The sequence below is a fragment of the Exophiala xenobiotica genome, assembly GCF_000835505.1.
Source record: "Exophiala xenobiotica strain CBS 118157 unplaced genomic scaffold supercont1.6, whole genome shotgun sequence".
NCBI classification, from domain to species: Eukaryota; Fungi; Ascomycota; class Eurotiomycetes; order Chaetothyriales; family Herpotrichiellaceae; genus Exophiala; species Exophiala xenobiotica.
In genome coordinates, this window is record NW_013562489.1 from 1344036 (window position 1) to 1362015 (window position 17980).

General features: G+C 51.5%; 7 protein-coding genes across 9 annotated transcripts; 3 read left to right on the forward strand and 4 right to left on the reverse strand.

The window, feature by feature from the left end:
* Window positions 1-253: 253 nt before the first annotated feature.
* On the reverse strand, window positions 254-4147 carry PV05_09800 (uncharacterized protein). The gene is made up of 2 exons (XM_013456173.1): window positions 3830-4147; window positions 254-3696 (listed from the first exon to the last, which is right to left on the reverse strand). Exons 1-2 carry the CDS (start codon window positions 3891-3893, stop codon window positions 470-472), a joined length of 3291 nt encoding a protein of 1096 aa, XP_013311627.1. The 5' UTR covers window positions 3894-4147; the 3' UTR covers window positions 254-469.
* A 127-nt stretch (window positions 4148-4274) lies between these two features.
* On the reverse strand, window positions 4275-5499 carry PV05_09801 (uncharacterized protein). The gene has a single exon (XM_013456174.1). The coding sequence runs from the start codon at window positions 5185-5187 to the stop codon at window positions 4435-4437; it is 753 nt and encodes a 250-aa protein (XP_013311628.1). The 5' UTR covers window positions 5188-5499; the 3' UTR covers window positions 4275-4434.
* A 407-nt stretch (window positions 5500-5906) lies between these two features.
* On the forward strand, window positions 5907-7529 carry PV05_09802. Of its 2 annotated transcripts, XM_013456176.1 has the most exons (4): window positions 5907-6058; window positions 6108-6652; window positions 6746-7038; window positions 7094-7529. In XM_013456176.1, exons 1-4 carry the CDS (start codon window positions 5952-5954, stop codon window positions 7124-7126), a joined length of 978 nt encoding a protein of 325 aa, XP_013311630.1. In that variant the 5' UTR covers window positions 5907-5951; the 3' UTR covers window positions 7127-7529. The 2 variants fall into 2 exon arrangements, with proteins under 2 accessions (XP_013311630.1, XP_013311629.1); XM_013456175.1 differs by having other exon boundaries at window positions 5907-6652.
* Window positions 7530-8562: 1033 nt separating this feature from the next.
* On the forward strand, window positions 8563-10545 carry PV05_09803 (the record flags this gene model as incomplete). Of its 2 annotated transcripts, XM_013456178.1 has the most annotated exons (3): window positions 8563-9200; window positions 9248-9522; window positions 9576-10545. In XM_013456178.1, exons 1-3 carry the CDS (start codon window positions 9081-9083, stop codon window positions 10138-10140), a joined length of 960 nt encoding a protein of 319 aa, XP_013311632.1. In that variant the 5' UTR covers window positions 8563-9080. The 2 variants fall into 2 exon arrangements, with proteins under 2 accessions (XP_013311632.1, XP_013311631.1); XM_013456177.1 differs by having other exon boundaries at window positions 8563-9522; window positions 9576-10140.
* On the reverse strand, window positions 10336-11992 carry PV05_09804 (uncharacterized protein). The gene is made up of 2 exons (XM_013456179.1): window positions 11872-11992; window positions 10336-11798 (listed from the first exon to the last, which is right to left on the reverse strand). The coding sequence occupies exons 1-2, from the start codon at window positions 11922-11924 to the stop codon at window positions 11120-11122; spliced, it is 732 nt and encodes a 243-aa protein (XP_013311633.1). The 5' UTR covers window positions 11925-11992; the 3' UTR covers window positions 10336-11119.
* A 214-nt stretch (window positions 11993-12206) lies between these two features.
* On the forward strand, window positions 12207-15671 carry PV05_09805 (uncharacterized protein). Its single transcript, XM_013456180.1, has 3 exons — window positions 12207-12506; window positions 12562-15015; window positions 15074-15671. The coding sequence occupies exons 1-3, from the start codon at window positions 12431-12433 to the stop codon at window positions 15304-15306; spliced, it is 2763 nt and encodes a 920-aa protein (XP_013311634.1). The 5' UTR covers window positions 12207-12430; the 3' UTR covers window positions 15307-15671.
* Window positions 15656-17251, reverse strand: PV05_09806 (uncharacterized protein). Its single transcript, XM_013456181.1, has 3 exons — window positions 17082-17251; window positions 16719-17014; window positions 15656-16638 (listed from the first exon to the last, which is right to left on the reverse strand). Exons 1-3 carry the CDS (start codon window positions 17122-17124, stop codon window positions 16270-16272), a joined length of 708 nt encoding a protein of 235 aa, XP_013311635.1. The 5' UTR covers window positions 17125-17251; the 3' UTR covers window positions 15656-16269.
* Window positions 17252-17980: the final 729 nt, after the last annotated feature.

Sequence of the window (17980 nt, forward strand, 5' to 3'; positions counted from 1 at the left end):
GGCTCGCTCGGGCAAGCTCTGCAAAATTCTCCATCCCCATACTCAACAATTTCATGGCATTTTGGCCACGCTAATGCACCTAATATTTATCTCCCACCCGTCAAGCTTGCCACAAATGTGGATGAGGGATGTCCCACGAGGCGAGAAATGTCGGTGACGTTCGAGCCATGATGGAGCCTCAAGGAGCTAATGATAAGCATACAATAGGCGTCGGTCAACTATCTTTTGGGGTGCCGTGGGGGGCATCCTGGGGGATCATAGGATTGCTACTGTATCTAATCATGATTTGATGCTCGCTGTCTAGCTACCTAAGGTATTCCTGTTCCCAAGTCTTGCGACATTCCAAGTTGTAATTTGCAAGACCTATGTTACATCAATGCTCCTCGTGTCCTATCCGCTAACGCCTCTCCTGGTTGTTCCTTTTGGGGCTTTCCCGTTATGCAAAGTGCCGTCCTCCAATGGACAGGTATCATTTGAAAAGTGCTAGGATCTCCTTCATATGCTGCTCCCTCACTTCTTTCTTGCTGAGCTGCTTGTGGTTTTGGTTCAACGATACGTCGGCCAGCTGCTGTTTGCGTTTCTGGAGCTCGACAATCTTCCGCTCAATACTGTCACGCATCTGGTAACGTTTGACTAGTACTGGTCGCTTCTGTCCAATCCGATAAATTCGGTCGACTGCTTGTGCTTCGGCTGCAGGATTCCACATTGGCTCCATGATGAAGGCTCGACACGCTGCGGTGAGGTTGAGTCCTTGGCCGGCTGCTTTGATGGACGCCAGAAGAATGATAACATCGTTGTCATATGCCAGTGCATCCAAGGATTTCTTCCGGTTGTTGAGGGACATCGTGCCATCGATCCTCACGAACGAATAGCCATTGTCCCGAAGAGCAATCTCAATCAGGTCAAGGTGGGAGGTGAACTCAGAAAAGACCACGCATTTGAGTGGTGCTTCTCCGGCAGCCTCCAGAGCTTCGCTGTCCTTAACCATGGCGGCAATATCCTGCAAAAGCGCCTTTGTCTTGGTATGTGGGCCATGATATGTGTGGATTTCTGTGTCCTCCTCATCTTGAGCGATGTTGTCATCTGGTGCTGTAATGATTTCCTGCGTCGTGGATCCACTAAATCCAACGTACTGTGCAGCAATCTCTTTGGAGCAGTATGGGCAGGTCACAACTTCTCGGTCGGACATGCTGTCGAAAGTTTGCTTATCTGCTGCGAAACATTCAGCGCATATTAGGTCGAAACATGGCAGGATGTAACACCGAATGCCGTCGTCGTCCTCGAACTCCATTTGGGTGATCTTCCGCTCACATCTCCTGCATAGATCCAGCTGAGCTTCGGTCATCAGGTTCAAGGATTCGTAAGCAGCTTGTCTGGATATGGTTGAAGGCTTATAATCACCATCGAGGTCAATAGCCTCGCTGTGAGTAACTCCTTTCAGTTTTGCCAGATCCTTCTCCTTCAGTAAATCTCGTCCATGTGCACAAATAAGCCTCAATGTCATGATGCCGCGAAGCACATGGTGCTGGACTCCGCTATTCTTTTGCTTCATGTGCGCCAATTCTTGGATCTGCACATGTGCAATTTCTTTGAAGAAGTCATGGAGCTGCTTCTCGTCCGGCGAGAAGTCAAGCAAGTCTACAAAATCCTTTCTCTCTGGCAGGTCGATGCGATCTCGTAATCGGCGTAGAGTGAAGCTGTCGACGAAGACTCGCAAAGCTTTCAGAAAACTCGGATCTCCGGCCTGAGCAGGTCCTCTGATATATTGATTGAATCGAGCTGGAGTGTCGTATGGGTAGAGACGTAGAAATCTTGTCAGAGACCCTAAATCGTCGAGACGGTTCTGAATAGGGGTTCCTGTCAGACACCATCGACGCTGGGCTTCTAGGCTATAAATGGCCTGGGACTGAAGAGCCTTATGCTCCCGGATCGTATGAGCTTCATCAAGGATGATTCTGAACCACTTCAACTGTTTGAGCGGTGTGATACCGGCCGAACCCCTGCCAGAGAACTCGGATGCAACGACGCCATATGTGGCAAGGATGATGTCGTACTTCGACAGCTTGTAGGGGTTGCGTTCTCGATTCGGTCCGTGATAGACATAGTAAGAGACTTTCTCCGGATGGATGTGTGTTGCAATTTGGTCCTCCCAGTTCTTGACAGTACTCGTGGGACAGACCACCAACGTGGCCTTCGTATTGGCTAGTAGCATGTTTTGGTCGTCTCGAATAACCTTCTCACGGCTGAAGTCCATCGCATCGTCCAGGGTGGCCGCGATCAGCGACAGAGCTTCTAGTGTTTTCCCCAAACCCATGACATCGGCGAGAAGCCCTCCAAGAACTTGATCGGGCTCGTCGCGAACCGAGATCCCACTGACGACTTCGCGGTAGACGGTGGCTCCGGTCTTGGCTATGACCCGTCTCCACAAGGAAGAATTCTCCGATTCTTCGTCACCAAAGGTTCGAGGATGTTCATGCTGCATAAGAAAAGTTAGCGCTTGCTTCTGATGGCTTAACAAAGGTGTTGTGATTATTGATGCGGGAGGCTCGGTTTCCACCAAAGCAGGGGCCGCATTAGCAAACGAGTCGAACAGTTTCGAGACGGCTTCCGTTGCCTCTTCGAGTGTACGAGCATCAGAAAGAACATGGCCTTGGCCAGTCTTCCGCACCGGTTGCGGCATGACATCCTTCTTCCCGTGAGGGTTTACAATGGGAACGCCCGGCTCAGGGGCCATTGGAGGCCGGAACCAGAAATTGTGTTGTCCAAAATGTTTTCCCACTTTCTGGACGTCTTTCCTTCGGCCATAAACGTTGACAATCATCTTCAGGTACTCGGAGCACTTCAGGTGAGGCCACTCTTCCGGCTTTTTACGCCGATTGACGAGCCTCGCCTGAGTTCGGATGCCCTCTAGCCCATCAAGCACAGGTGCAAGGGCCGCAGCAAAATCAGGGTTGACTCTGCCGAAGACGATGCCGAAAGGGTCAGACACCTCGATAACAGTGTCCTTCGACGGGATGCGTGTCAGTGTGCACTTCATCACCGGCCACTCCTTGTCACTTTGGAATACTGAGTTGCTCTTCGGTTTCGGGATGAGATGCGCATGAACATTAGTCGAGAAGTGACCGTAGCACACTTCCTCATCGCCGCTCAGCGTCCTGGATGATACAAATTCAACGTCGTCGTCGACTTCATCGTCTTCATCATTGGTGAGATCGACCAACGACTTCAACGTATTTTCGGCCGAGTTCTCTGCATCGGGACGCATGTACCCTCCGATAATCCCACTGCTAGGATGGTGGCTATAGCTTCTGCCCCTTTTCGGCTCCGCATCGTCGTTGCTAGCATTGACCTTCACCTTCTTTCGAGGATGGTCAACTCGGGATTCGACGCCGTGCACAGCCTCCAGTAGAGACCTAGGACCGCTATGCTGGCGATTCAGTGCCGGACTCGATCGTAACATTGAAGGCATGCCGTCATGAGCATCCTGGTCTTGGTTTGAAGGTGGGACTGGAGAAATAGTTGAGCCTGGAGAACGTTTTGCGTTGAGAAGGGTGCGAGGATCCAACAGTGCCCGATGATCGAGATATCTCGATGAGCTCTGTGGTTGTATCGGATTGTGGTTCGGCGGGCCACGGTGTCCGGGAAATTGTGTGATTTCTTGTTGCGAACGCATAGCGCTTTTTGTTTGGTTGTCTTCTGAAAATAAGAGACTGTTAGATGACAAGAGTAGGGCATAACAGAGAGACATCTTCAAAATAAAAGCATGGAAGGTATGGTGGGCATCTGAAGAAGATCGCTATGGGCGGAATCTCAACAGCGCAAATCTTACCTCCCAACTTCAGGTTCTTTTTGATTGACTTGGGATCGAGTAGCATCCGCGCGTTAGCCGCCATGATTGATGATGACTTATGTAGTCAGCGCACTCGAAGGCGAGTCAAGGCAGCGTGCGTGAGGACTCTTTTGAAGTGAAGGAGTGGCGAATCATATTGCGGCGGAAGTTAACGCTCATCAGATGGCGAGCATCAAGTCAAAGGTGGAGTCAAGGTGGAATATGACCATGAAATGTAGGCATCAGACTGAGAGGTATTTATAGAAAGGATGAAAGACTACATGTCAAGAGATGAACAAGTCATGAGTTGGATGTTTGTGGAAATTCTTTATCAGATTCCTGGAGGTCGAATGACTCGGGATTGATTCAGTGGCGCTCGGACCAGACCAGCCTTGCAGCCTTGCGCTAATATTAGCCAGACAAGGCTCGGATGGTTTACCAGTGAAACGAATGTGATTGTACCGAGTACATACATAGGAGTAGGATCATTCGAAACACAAGTCAATTATGACCTTCAATCTTTCGGATAATAATCAGGACAATTGAGAACAGATGCTCCATGGCCTGACAGCGATAGATACCAGTTCTGCCCACCTTCATCACAACTACTCTGGCGCCCTTGAGCCAACCATCCAATCTTCAAGGGCAAGCCATTCGCTCCAAGTCCGTTCGGCTGCTTCAATTTCGCCATCTGTCGGGTCATACAGTGGTCTCATGAAGGGCACTGTTTCTAGGGGCAGCATATCATAGTCCCGCTTGACAGATGCCCAGCCTCCACTCTTTGCCGCAAAAAGGTAGTTCCGCCTCTCCTGTTCTCGTTGTGGCCCAATGCCTGGCCTCCAGTCGTCGCCGAAGAACCCATGCAATACTTGAGGCACGTCCATCCCGGTGACGACCAGGCGCCGGATGTATGGAATGAGAGAGACAGCTGATGCCGCCGCTGTCGCTTCAGAGCTGCTAGGACGTGCCGCTTCCTTATCCAGTCTTGCCTTGCCGCTTCGAGATCCGGTTGTGCTGTATACTGGATGAGGCTGTCGTTGAAAAGGGAGCAAGATATTGATGAAAGAGGCAAAAGCCTGAACAAGAGGTTCATGCTGAGCGTGGTCTATGAAGTATCGTTGACAGCTTTGATGTTTTGGATACCATGCGATTATGTCGAACTGGGCAGAACCTTCCGGTACTTTGCCACGGTCCGAGCCCTCTGCGGGACTTTTTACTCCGGTGAATCTGGCATCGCGAACAGGCCTTGACGAGCCGGCCTCCGAGGAAGACGATGAAAAATCCATGTCGGCTGACTGGAATGAGCTTCGAACGACTGTGCCTGGTTGCCGCGCAAAAATGTGTGGAGCAAGAAGCATCAGTATGTGCAAAGCTGTAGACAAGAAAGTGACCGCGAAATCCGGTCAGAGACGTGCATGATGTTGCAATGCTTGCATTACGAGAATTCCAGCATTTCTGGCCAGGCTTTTGAGCAAAGTCGCAATGGTGTGATGCCTCCGTGCTGTACCTATGCTCTGATCCGAGACCTATGGGGTCAGAGCCGAAGCGGTGAACGGGTCTGAAGGGTTGGGAAGGGACTGTGAGAGGTGACCTGTCTATTCGTGACCTTTCATATCTGTCCGCAAGTCGGAAGCAAGGTCAGATTGGAGACCTAAAAGTCTCAAGTTGAGAGGATGGAGGAAATGAAGCCGGCCAGCTCCAGGTCTATTTGTTTGATCAAATTTATCAAAGCCTGACTTGGCTGCGTAGCGCGCGGACAGAGCATCGGGCTAACTAACTTGACAAGTTTACAGGGAGCAGGCGTATATCATAGGTGCCCGTGGCTGACGTTAGGGGGGAATTAAAGGCTGCACCTGGCATGGACACTGGTGGGTAGTTCCACTGACATGCAATGAGCTCCATACTCTTGCGCCATTGCCAGTGAATCAGGTAGGGTTACTCCGTCCAGCAGCAGCCACTTCGGACAACCCGCATCAGTTTCGATGCTAAAAGACAGCATGACAGCCAGTCAATCAACAAGTCAACCCAACGGTTTTGCTATCTCGCTGCTCTAAGATGGGCCTTCTTCCTCCCGACCCGGACCAACGTCATTTCGCCGGTAATCCCGTCTCCTTGACGCAAGATGAAGGCTAACCTAGTGAGGCCGGCTTGTGTTAAGAGACTACTTTGCAACCTCATATATTGGAAGCCGCCTGGACGTTGGCTTGTATCGCTCCCTGTAACTACCAGGTACGAACTCCTGTCGAAGCTAGACTGAACAATTCGAGAACTGCGACAGGATTATGGCTTCAAACAGCTTCTCCTTGTCCACTCGCCTCCCTCTCGCAAATGGGCTCTCGATTCCTCAGATCCACTTGGGAGTATATCTCATGTCAGGACGAGAGGCCTCTTCCGCTGTCAAATGGGCGCTTCAAGCAGGGTACCGGGGCATTGATAGCGCTCAGATGTACAGAAATGAGAAAGAGTGTGGCCAGGCTATTCTATCTTTCTTGAATGACAAGGCTAGCAACACAACCGGATTGACCCGGGAAGATATTTTCTTCACCTCCAAGCTTGCATCGAATACCAACTATGAGTCCGCACGACGTTCCATTAAGCAATCAGTCCAGGCAAGTGGCCTTGGGTATATTGACCTGTTCCTGCTTCACAGTCCCTACGGCGGGAAAGGCGCTCGACTTTCGAGTTGGAGAGCGGTAGAAGACGCCGTTCAAGATGGTGAGATCAAAATCGGAGGTGTCAGTAATTTCGGTGTCAAACATCTGGATGAACTCGTCGCATCAAAGCCGCGCATAATGCCTGCTGTGAATCAGATTGAGGTACACCGTGAGTTCTTCCCCCAAAACAAAACTGCTCGCTCGACGCACAAGCGTCATATTTTATACCCTTTCGCGGGACCATGGGCCTGACAATCTTCAGCATTCAATACTCGGACAAACATCGTCGAGGCCTGCCAGAAGTACAACATTCTGGTCGAAGCTTATGCACCTCTTGCAAGAGCGCTTCGCATGAAGCATCCAACCATTGTGTCACTGTCAAATAAGTATCAATGCACACCAGCACAATTGATGGTGAGGTGGAGTCTTCAGCATGGTTACATTCCCCTTCCAAAGAGCGTATCAAAAGAGCGAATAGAATCGAATGGAGACATCAGCCATTTTGAGATCGCAGATGAAGACATGCGGAAAATGGACGCGCTTGATGAATATTTGGTCAGTCTTCTCCCGGAGTGATCAACATGAATCCTGCTGACAATGTTGCCTCTAGGTCACTGATTGGGATCCGGTAGATACAGACTGATATATCGACGAACAAGCTTAGGCGCCTAGGGAAAGGTGGCAGAGAGAGACTTCTGGGAATGATTGCTTGCTGAATGTTCGTGAAAGGGGGCCATCGACGTCAAGGGAAGAGAAAGCCAGGAGGGTGGACCTAGGAATCACTTAGTAGGTCGTGATTGCGAGCACGCAGCATTTGTATTCCAACTCTGCCCATCAAAAACAAATGGGTTTCGCTTGAGACGACCCTATCTGTTTGAGCAGGGAGAAATGCCACTTGGGCGGCCAACAGATCAGACCAGTGTGTCAAGGCACATCCGGCATATGCAGGGTTCGTGTTTATCGTCGTAGGGTTTCGACACGACTTGGAGATTCAATTCGCCCACTGTACGAAAATGGCAGGTCGAATGACAACCACGAAAGAGGAAGACGTGTCCTCTCTCACACATCCAATGACTGTGATCTTTCTTATAGGCCTCGGACGCCGACCCCGACACACGAGAGCGATATCAGCGACTGCAACCAAGACATCTGGCGAATGCGCATAATCTTGGGTAACATCAGTGGGAGGGGAGTCCGCCGGCTTACTTCAGCGACTGGCGATTGAGATACCACGTTGTTGGCCCCCAAATCATTTATCCACATCGTCTAATCACATATTCTCGACCGTTCTTTTTCCTCTTGAACCCTGCGAGTCCTCTTCCAATTCGGCTCATGCCGCTAGATGCCAGGCAGGGAAGTGCTTATGTACTTGCACAAGTGTGGCCCGACTGCCACAAGGAGCGTGCTGTCAGTCCGGCGTCGAAAGCCGGGGGCTAATCATACATTGCTTTCTTCTGGCATCAGATGCCCCAAGGGAGACTCAACATTGGAGACAAGATCTGGAAACCTAGCACGGACAATTAGGAGGGCGGGGAGCGTCTTTTTGTCGAGGATCTGAAGCCGGAGGCTCTGAGAAACGCCTAATAAACGGCACCGCAGGGCCACTCGGCCCACCATCGCCCCTTGAGATTGCTGACTCAGGCTTGAAGTTGTGCAGATGCAGACATGCGTGATTGCAGGAACTCTGGCGAGGGAAATGTCTGCTGTGGTAGGATGATTTCGCTGGGGCGTCCGAGCATTCTGCAGACCCTGGTGGTACTGTGTACTCGTTGTACTCGTACTCTGACAAATGTGCTGCTGGCTGTCTCTCGAGGTTCAGGGAGTAGAGGCCGTAAAGACAACAGCAGGCTTGATCTCATCAGAGTACTTGGGGGTGTCCTTGTCTCATACGGCTCCTTCTCGCCTCCACAAGGCGAGAACATGTGCTGCCGATACTCGTAGAGGTCGGTAGAGACCCTGACAGCGCTGACAGCGCAGGGCAGCCCCCGCCACACGGCTGATTGGCATCAATTCCGCATCGGCTATGATGGGCTTAATCACTTATTAATTAATCAAGCTTTAGTTGGGAGAAATCCTCGCCGATCACCTTGGATCCTTCTGAATTCGTTAGCCGTGCTCGCAGAACGACCATACTCGTAGTTCACTTCTCTAAACCCCTTGGAACATCTGGTGGTCCTCCAGCTTTTGGGTTGCCAACGGTTCGTTCTACATCGCTGCGAGAAGTCGATACTACGCCGGAGAGATGCCTCGCCAGAACTTGACCACTCGTCGACGCCTCTCCCTCGTCTAGCCCTACGTGCGAATCTCTGACCATCCGGACTCGACCTACAATGGCACTTGAGTGACCTCACCGCAGACTCGCCGAGGTGCTCTTCTACCACGAATTCCAGGTCTCAAATTGCACTGCATTGTAACCAACTTATCCACGTCTGCTCAGTCGCAGGGAGACTCAAGGGCACATATCTGCGGCCACTGGCCGAGTGACTAACCGTGATATACACCTGGGGACCCCTTGAACGAAATCCAAATTGTGAAAGAATCCATTCTCGATCCCACAGTACCCACAGCTATTGGCACAGGGCTGTGCAACGAGATCTATGATGGATTTCTCATACTTTACCTCTGCTCCTCAACCATACCAATTCTTCGGACTCCCTCAGACGCCGAGTAACACCCACACTCCTCAACTGGACGACTTCAATCCAAACTCGTCGAACGTGGGTGCTCGTTGGTCGTCGTTCCGCCTCCTCTGACACTGACTTAGGAACAATATGACGCGGCATTCGCTGCTTTCCAGCAGAACTTCCACTATGATCCTTCCACGTTCCTCGCCCAACCGCACCAGCACAGCGCTGTATCTCCTCCCCTCGAAATCCACCATGACCCCATGATGTCCATATCCGAAGTCGACTCGAAGGGAATGACCACCACGGTCACAGAACTACCGCTCGAAGAGACAGGTGTGGGCCGAAGCAGCAGTGAGGAGAAGGACACATTAACGCCGCAACAGAGTCGGCGGAAAGCGCAAAATCGGGCTGCGTAAGAGTATCACCTCCATCATCGGTATCTGGGATGCTAATGCGAGGCAACAGGCAACGCGCTTTCAGAGAAAGGAAGGAGAGGCACGTCAAAGACCTTGAAGCCAAGCTCACGACATTACAAACCCAATCCTCTACATTGAACGGCGAGAACGAAAGATTACGCCGCGAACTCGCAAAGATTGCTACAGAGAACGAGATCTTGCGGGCGACGTCGGGTTCCGCCTCCAACGGTCCGACGCCCTTCCTGGAAGAGCCTGACGAATTGGTCGGGCCCCTGGGATACGTGCCGACGGACTTTCCCGTCAAGACGCGGTCACCAGCGAGTAGTTTAGGATCTGGAGGGGAAGGCATGTCCAAGTACGCGCATTTCGGGACTATGAGGACCATCACCATCGACAATGACACAGGCGAGCAGCTGCTCGGCATGGGTGCGACCTGGGACTATATTCAGGCGCATGAGCTGTTTCGCAAGGGGCTGGTGGATGTCGGCGATGTCTGTGAAAGGTTGAAGAAGATGGCGCGGTGTGATGGGCAGGGGCCGATCTTCTTAGAGAGTGATGTGAGGCAGGCGATTAGTGAGAGTGCCGTGGCGGGTGGGAGGGACGAGCTGATTTGAAAAGGATCTGATGTCGGGATATTTGGTTGCTGCAGACTTTGTACCTTTCCGGTTGAGCGAGGCGTTCTGGAGCATCACGCATTGAGGGGGTAGGATCTCGGGTCAAACAGGAGGGAATCTGACATCTAAGATTTTGGCATGTCTTAATCGTCTGTGGAGTTGCGCCTACAGATACATGTTTTGCGAACATCCTCCAACACTCTGGGCATCAACATGACACATGATCGTACGGCCAGCTGCGACCTTGGTACTTTTGGGAAAGCGGTTTAGCCCTGTCTCTAGGGTTGAGTTGTCCCAGCATACATGTCCTGGACAATCAGAGTAGAGCCGATATCTGCTCCATCTTCCTCCCTGCTTTCGTTTGCGAGCTTTTCTTAATGGGTCTGTGCCACATCTGCCCTGAGCGGATGGGCTTCAGGGGCTGATTCTTGATCGCTCGACAACACGCAGAAGCGGGAATTTTACACCCTTTCCAATAACGCGAGCAAAAGAGACTATTTTCAGGAATCCCGAATCGTTCCTTCCCAGGCGTTTCAGGGCTTCGAACAACCTCGTGCGTTTACTCCATGACCACCTGACACCTACAGCACCGAAGTGCTATTTTAACAACTTGTTTCGACTTGGAATTTCAAGCGTCGCGAGCAGCCCTGCACAAAGGATGGTTCAACAGTCGAGGCTCAAGGCAGTGGGACAAGTTGTCCCCGAGTCGTCTGAACAATTTGGCCAGACGGTTACCTGGTCCATGGACAGGCTAACTTGTCGCCTTAGGGGTTGACATGCCTGCAGTCGAACCTAGGGCTGTAAGTAGCAGCTGTTTGCTTCCTGCATAGGCGGTCGCATCCGAGAGTCGGGCTTGGTTTCCGTTGAAGATGGGGTCCAGCTTCAGTGTCGGATGAGTTTTGCATGACTAAGGTAGCCAATGGCCAGATGACCGGGCTGTATTCAGACAGCTCAAGAAGGCTATAAGAAAGCATAGCTATTAGTCCCAATCATCGTCGTCATTATCATCGTCAGCAATTTTCTTGCTGTTGCTAATATCCTCATCACTGTCTCTCCGCTTCAGCCTCATGTCATTTTCCTTGACCGCGCCAACTTCCACGAGAAGCTGCTCGATATTCCTCAGGTTTGTTCGTGGGCCATTCAGCTGAGCGAGGGTCACGAGTTGCTTCTTGATGTCCCCGTCCTTGTAGATCAGAATGGTCGGCGTATTGCGTTCGGGGTAGCCTTCAATGCACAGATCCGCCCTGATCTGGCAGAATTTGATATCGCCGTATTTGACTGCCGCCTCGCGCCAGAGTTCGGTCAGGACTCGAGATTCGACGTTCGTCCCCAGAGAAGAAGTAAGGTGGACCAGCACGAAGGCTTTGGAACTTTCGTCCGTAACGTCCCGGGCATAGTCGGGTTTCTGAAGCGGATAGACCTGGCCGTAGACGCTTTTCTTCTGGAGAGTTGAGAGCTCAGCGAGGCGACGCTGGCGGTACTGTTCTAGAAAAGCCTCGTCTTCTTCGTCTTCGAGATCGGCGAGCTCATCGAAGTCTTTGTTCTCCAGCCGATTTTCGTGGGCTTTGCGGGCTGCTTCGAGCAGGGCTTCCTGGATTATTGGCTCCGGATCTTTTGGCTTTTCTGGGATTATGCCGTGTTTGCGCAGAATGTCGTTCCTGTCAGCAGACAGTCAATATCAACTACATCCGCTTGCGGCGAGGTTGTTCGCATATGGTTGGGCTGGCTTACCATTCTGTGTCGGCATTAGGGTTGTCGACTGGGACGTTGACTGGCAGATCCATGATAAAGAGAGTGACAAGACTATCCCTGTTAAAAGAGATCCTATGTAAAATTGCAGCTGTGTTCTCACTTCTCAGGCACCAAGAATCCCAAGAGTACTTCAGCAAAGTGAGAAGAACATACGTGGATTAAACTCCGCGTCTGACGGTCAAAGGTCCCTGCAATTCCAGGCCCAATAGGGCAGCCATCTTTTGGTCAGGCATCGCCTTTTTCTGGTCTGTGGCTTGATCGCGCACTCCACAATGAATTTGGGAGGACACGATTGACATCCCCCTGCGACTTGCAACGGCTTCAGTTGACACTTTTCCTTCTTGTTGACAAAACGACGGCGAAGCCACGCGCCGACTTCTCCTTTAACTTACATGTCTTCCTTCCTCTCGTTCTCCACGACATGATCCTGCGGTAGTGCACGAATCGAACCGCTTACTCTCGTCGTTGTGCCCAGGGCATCCTCATTATTCTTGAACCCCGACTGACAACTAGCATACACAGCGGGACCAGATTCGCAATGAGTTACGCAAAGAAGGACGAGGATGCCGACCACTCCGGCTTCAAGCTGGATCGGACTTCTGTCTTCCAAGATGGTATACTTGGGTTCTCCCTGGTCTTTCGGCAGCAAACCAACTGACCGCACTTCAGCTCGACTCTTCAACTCTTCTCCCATATCTCCGCGACGATGTCGGACTCTACTCACCAAGCTCGCTGTACTACTCTTCACCGGCGAGAAATTCCCTACGAACGAAGCTACGACTCTGTTTTTTGGCATTTCCAAATTGTTCCAGAATAAGGACCCCTCTCTGCGTCAGATGGTGTATTTGATCTTGAAAGAGCTGGCACATACCGCTGAAGATGTTATAATGTCTACCAGTATCATCATGAAAGACATGACTGTTGGGAGCGAGATAATCTACAAGGCCAACTCTATCCGGGCGCTTTGTAGGATTATAGACGCAACGACAGTCCAGGGTATTGAACGGCTAATCAAGACCGCCATTGTCGACAAGTCTCCAGCAGTCTCTTCGGCCGCGCTGGTGTCCTCCTATCATCTTCTCCCAATCGCCAGAGACGTGGTTAGAAGATGGCAGAGTGAAACTCAGGAGGCAGCATCTTCATCCAAGTCTGGCGGAGGCTTCTTGAGCTTCTCGACCGGCTCTCAGCACTCTCTCGCAGCCGCCAACACAAATTACATGAACCAGTATCATGCAATTGGCCTGCTGTACCAGATGCGGTCACATGACCGAATGGCCCTGGTCAAGATGGTGCAACAATATGGCGCAGCTGGAGCTGTCAAGAGTCCCGCAGGGGTTATGATGCTCGTGCGTCTAGCAGCACGGCTTGCAGAGGAAGACCCGAGTCTCAGAAAACCCATGATGCAGATGCTGGATACCTGGCTACGGCACAAGAGCGAGATGGTCAATTTTGAAGCAGCAAAGGCCATCTGCAACGTACCAGACGTGACTGACGCTGAGGCTGCACAGGCCATCCACGTCCTGCAGTCATTCTTGACTTCGCCCAGGGCCGTCACTAAATTTGCGGCCATCCGCATTCTTCATGCTTTCGCATCCTTCAAACCACAGGCCGTTAATTCCGCCAACCCCGACATCGAAGCTTTGATCTCTAACAGCAATAGAAGCATCGCTACCTTTGCAATCACAACTCTCCTGAAGACTGGCAATGAAGCAAGCGTTGATCGCCTGATGAAGCAAATAGCTGGCTTCATGGCGGAAATCACAGATGAGTTCAAGATCACGATTGTTGAAGCTATTCGAACTCTGTGCATGAAATTCCCCAGCAAGCAAGCTGGCATGCTTACATTCCTGAGTGGCATCCTTCGAGATGAGGGAGGCTACGAGTTCAAGCGTGCTGTTGTGGAGAGCATGTTTGACCTGATCAAATTCGTACCAGGAAGCAAGGAGGAGACGCTGTCACATCTATGCGAGTTTATCGAAGACTGCGAGTTTACTAAGCTGGCTGTCCGCATCTTACATTTGATTGGCGTTGAGGGACCAAAGACGCCCCAACCCACAAAATACATCCGCTACATCTACAATCGAGTTGTACTGGAAAATGCTCTGGTTCGGGCTGCGGCAGTGACCGCCCTTGCCAAGTTCGGCGTCGGTCAGAAGGACCCTGAAGTCAAGAAGAGCGTCAAAGTCCTGTTGACGAGATGCCTAGACGACACCGATGATGAAGTAAGAGACAGAGCTGCGTTAAATCTGCGATTGATGGAGGAAGAGGACGACATTGCCGAACGATTCGTCAAGAACGACTCTATGTTCTCATTGTCGACATTTGAACACAAGCTTGTCATGTACGTCACCTCCGATGACAAGTCTGTTTTCAGCAAGGCTTTCGATGTCAGCTCTGTTCCAGTCGTGTCACATGAACAAGCTTTGGCCGAAGAACGAACCAAGAAACTCACCACTGCTACCCCAACGCTCAAGGCACCGAGTACAGGCCCTACCAAGCCCAAGGCCAATGGTGCCGCAGAGGGCCCGTCAGCAGCGGCTGCTGCTCAGAAATACACCGAGATCTTTTCCAGGATACCCGAGCTTGCCGCTTATGGGCCGGTGCTCAAGTCCAGCTCTGTTGTAGAGCTCACTGAGAGCGAGACCGAGTATGTCGTTTCCGCCGTCAAACATATCTTCAAGGAGCATGTCGTTATTCAGTACGATATCAAGAACACGCTGGATCAGACGGTGATCGAGAACGTCACGATGCTGGCGGCACCGTCGGAAGACGAGGAGCCAACCCTCGAAGAGGAGTTCATCATTCCTGCAACCGCCCTCAAGACCAACGAGCCAGGTCTTGTCTATGTCGCCTTCAAGAAACTTGGAGGCGAGCATTCCTTCCCTACGACCACGTTTGGCAATGTCCTCAAGTTCACGAGCAAAGAGATCGATCCAACGACGGGCGAGGCTGAAGAAGCCGGTTACGACGATGAATACGAGGTCGAGAACCTGGAGCTTACAGGTGCCGACTTCGTCTCGCCGGCTTTTGCTGGAAGCTTTGATCATATATGGGAGGGTACGGGAGCTAATGGCGAAGAAGCAAGTGAGACCTTGCAATTAGCAAATGTCAAGAGTTTGGCAGGTGAGTAACCCGTGCCCAACGAGGGCTGAATCGGAATTTGTGCTAACATGATGTATAGATGCAACGGAACAACTCGCTCAAACAATGTCTTTACAGCCACTCGAAGGCACGGACGTGGTCTTGTCGAACACCACGCATACGCTCAAGCTGTACGGCAAGTCTGTTACAGGGGGACGTGTTGCTGCGCTGGTCAAGATGGTCTTTTCGGCGAAGTCTGGCGTTACGGTCAAGGTTTCTGTTCGGACGGATGAGGCGGGTTTGTCGGGCGCCATTGCCTCGGTCCTGTCGTGAGAGAATGAGAGCAATCCAGCCGGAAAGGGTGTCTGTTGTCATGAATCATGTGAAAAGGCTGCAAATAGGTGATAGGTGCTCCGTGTGGAGACTCGTCTTAGCTTGTTGACTGATGAAAAATAGAGAAGAGAATTAAGCGATACCTCAAATCTAGCGACATTGGGAGCTTGCTGAGTGTGAGCGAGTGGGTGAAATGAAATGAGATCGGATCGAGAGCCTAGGTGCTGATGCTTTCGACTTATCTTGACGCGAGACAGCATTTCACTAAGATCGAGGGTTTGATAGACACAGGGACAAAGAGTCCACCTGGAAATGAAAGAACAGCTGTACTGCTGCATAGAACCTGAGGTTAGAAGTTGACATGTAAAGATTAGTAAAGAGATTCCATTGGTTCCAAGATTGACCAGGCACCTCGCGGCATTTGCTAGAGTCCACAGATCTAGGTACCTTAGTCTTGAAGACGGTCGGAGGGCTGACTGAAGCTTCATCAGCCGAATTCCCATCCTGTCTGCTATCTTGATGACCATGGCGATAAAGATCAGCCAGCTTTCCATCCCGTTCAGTATCTTGATGACCATGGCGGTAAAGATCAGCCTCCATCAAGTGATGCCGCATGACCATCTTGCAACGTTTGCCCAGAAACCGGCCCATTAAAGGCTTGCTATCTCCTCGCAGGGCGTGGAATTAGCTCGACTGCGTCTATGGCACATTTTCGGCGTGGCGTCTTCTGTGCCTGGAGGGCGCTGTTGACGGTACCCTCTTCAATGCTCAGGGTATGGCGTTGACTCGTATCTACACGGGGTGAGGTGGTATGTTGCTGAGGGTTCCACGGCCGTTGGTGGCCTGGGGTATGAACTGCGCAGTTCAATCCACGTTTACCGGGGTATCGTATCCTAGGTCGTATGCGTCTTGCAAGTCTCTTAGTGCCTTCCCTTCCCTGCCAAGTTCCACTGAAGACTCCTTTTAGACCTTCTTCTTCGGCCTGCCCTTCTTCGAGGTCGACGGTGTCGCCGGCGATGCCTCAGCACTTGATGAGAAGGACATCATTTCCGGGCCTGAAATGGCTGCAAGAGTCGCATCGTCAATCGCCCCTGCAGATGGCGCTGATTCGATCTTCGCCTTGCCTTCTTTTTGCGCCACGCCTAACACTTCGATATTCTCTGCCAACCAGCTGTGCAGCTCCTTTTTCTGCAAGTAACCATGCGTGTTAAACCACTGTGTAAACGAGCCCTCGACTTCTTTGTCCTCCCACTTCTTTCCAGAGGGCGCTTCATAGGTGACTTTGAGCTTGTACATCGGCTTGTACTTTTGCGTGGACGACTTCAACCTCAACTGTGGCGTGTCACCTTTGTCAGCATAAGACCCGTCAAGCCGAATGTAACTGGGCTGGAAGTCTAAGGCAATGTTCTGACCTTCTGCCCTCCCTCTCTCGTCCCGACGAACACGGTGCCCGCTTCGACAGCCCAAATCCAGTATGTTAATGCGCTGTTGAGCACGAAATATGCGACACATGCTGGTCCTGTGTACGCTTTCGTCGCGTCCCAGCCGAGTTTGTAGTCCGCGTAGAATAAGACGCCTGCGATGATGACGGCTGTGTAGCCTAGGATGAGGCGGATGTTGGTCGTGTAGTGTTGCTGTTTGAAGGTATATGGCTTGGAGAGGCTGGTCAGGTAGGGTGCAAGGGCATCGTCGGTGGCATTCTTGAGGTCTGCGAGAGTCAGCATGGTCTACTGCGTAGAGTGGTACGATCATAGAGGGGGGAGTCGGGAACGTACCATTGACTGAGTAGAGAGACACTTTCTGGGCAGGGGATGACATCTTTGCGGCGTAGTTTTGAGCATACACAGTAGAGGGGTAAGGTAACGGTTCTCACTTGGGGGGATTCAGTGAGAATGAAGAGTCAGCATGCCATAGACTCTCAGCGCTGTCGCAGCTAGCAACGCTGCTAGGCTGTCGAGGACAGATATTCGCATCTGAGAAATCCGGGGAAGTCCTTGGCAGGAGACACCGAAGATCTACCGCGATAGGAAGTCACAGCCTCGTCACCCCCTGACCTCTTTCCCGTACACTACAACCATTAAGCCCGCCTTTGCAATGTTTATAATTCCTGAGGCACATCTCCATGTTTTTGAAAAGCCGCGAGCGTGCTTTGTGATGTTACTGGCCTCCGTGAAGGAGTGATGGAGCCATCATGAGCTCTTCGCTAACCTCGCTTAGGGCGCAATGTCTCGCCAGCACAGGTTGTCTCGGTAATGAGGCCACATCGACAGCGATTAGTGCTGCCCAGGGGACAATGCCTGGTGTGCCGAAGATGGTGACGCTCGGCATGATATCAAAGTCGCTCAGTAGCATCGACACCGACCTGGCGCCCAGTCCAGGCCCTTCGACTGGTGCAATGCCTGAAAGGCCCATCTTCTTTGATGCAATAAACGAGGAGGTGGCCTTCCCGATGTCAGACTCGACAAAGCAAAATGTAGTTGCTTACCAACATAGGCTGGAGATGGCTCATGCTAATGGTAAGAACACTCTGCATGATCCTCCGCATGATTCTCCCCGTGCCTACCTTTGTGATGCTAATGGTAAGAAATACTCTAAGTTTGGAGACCCTGAGGCAATTCAGTACAAAAACCGCCTTCAGCACCGTGCCCCAGACCGAGTACCTCACTCACTACAT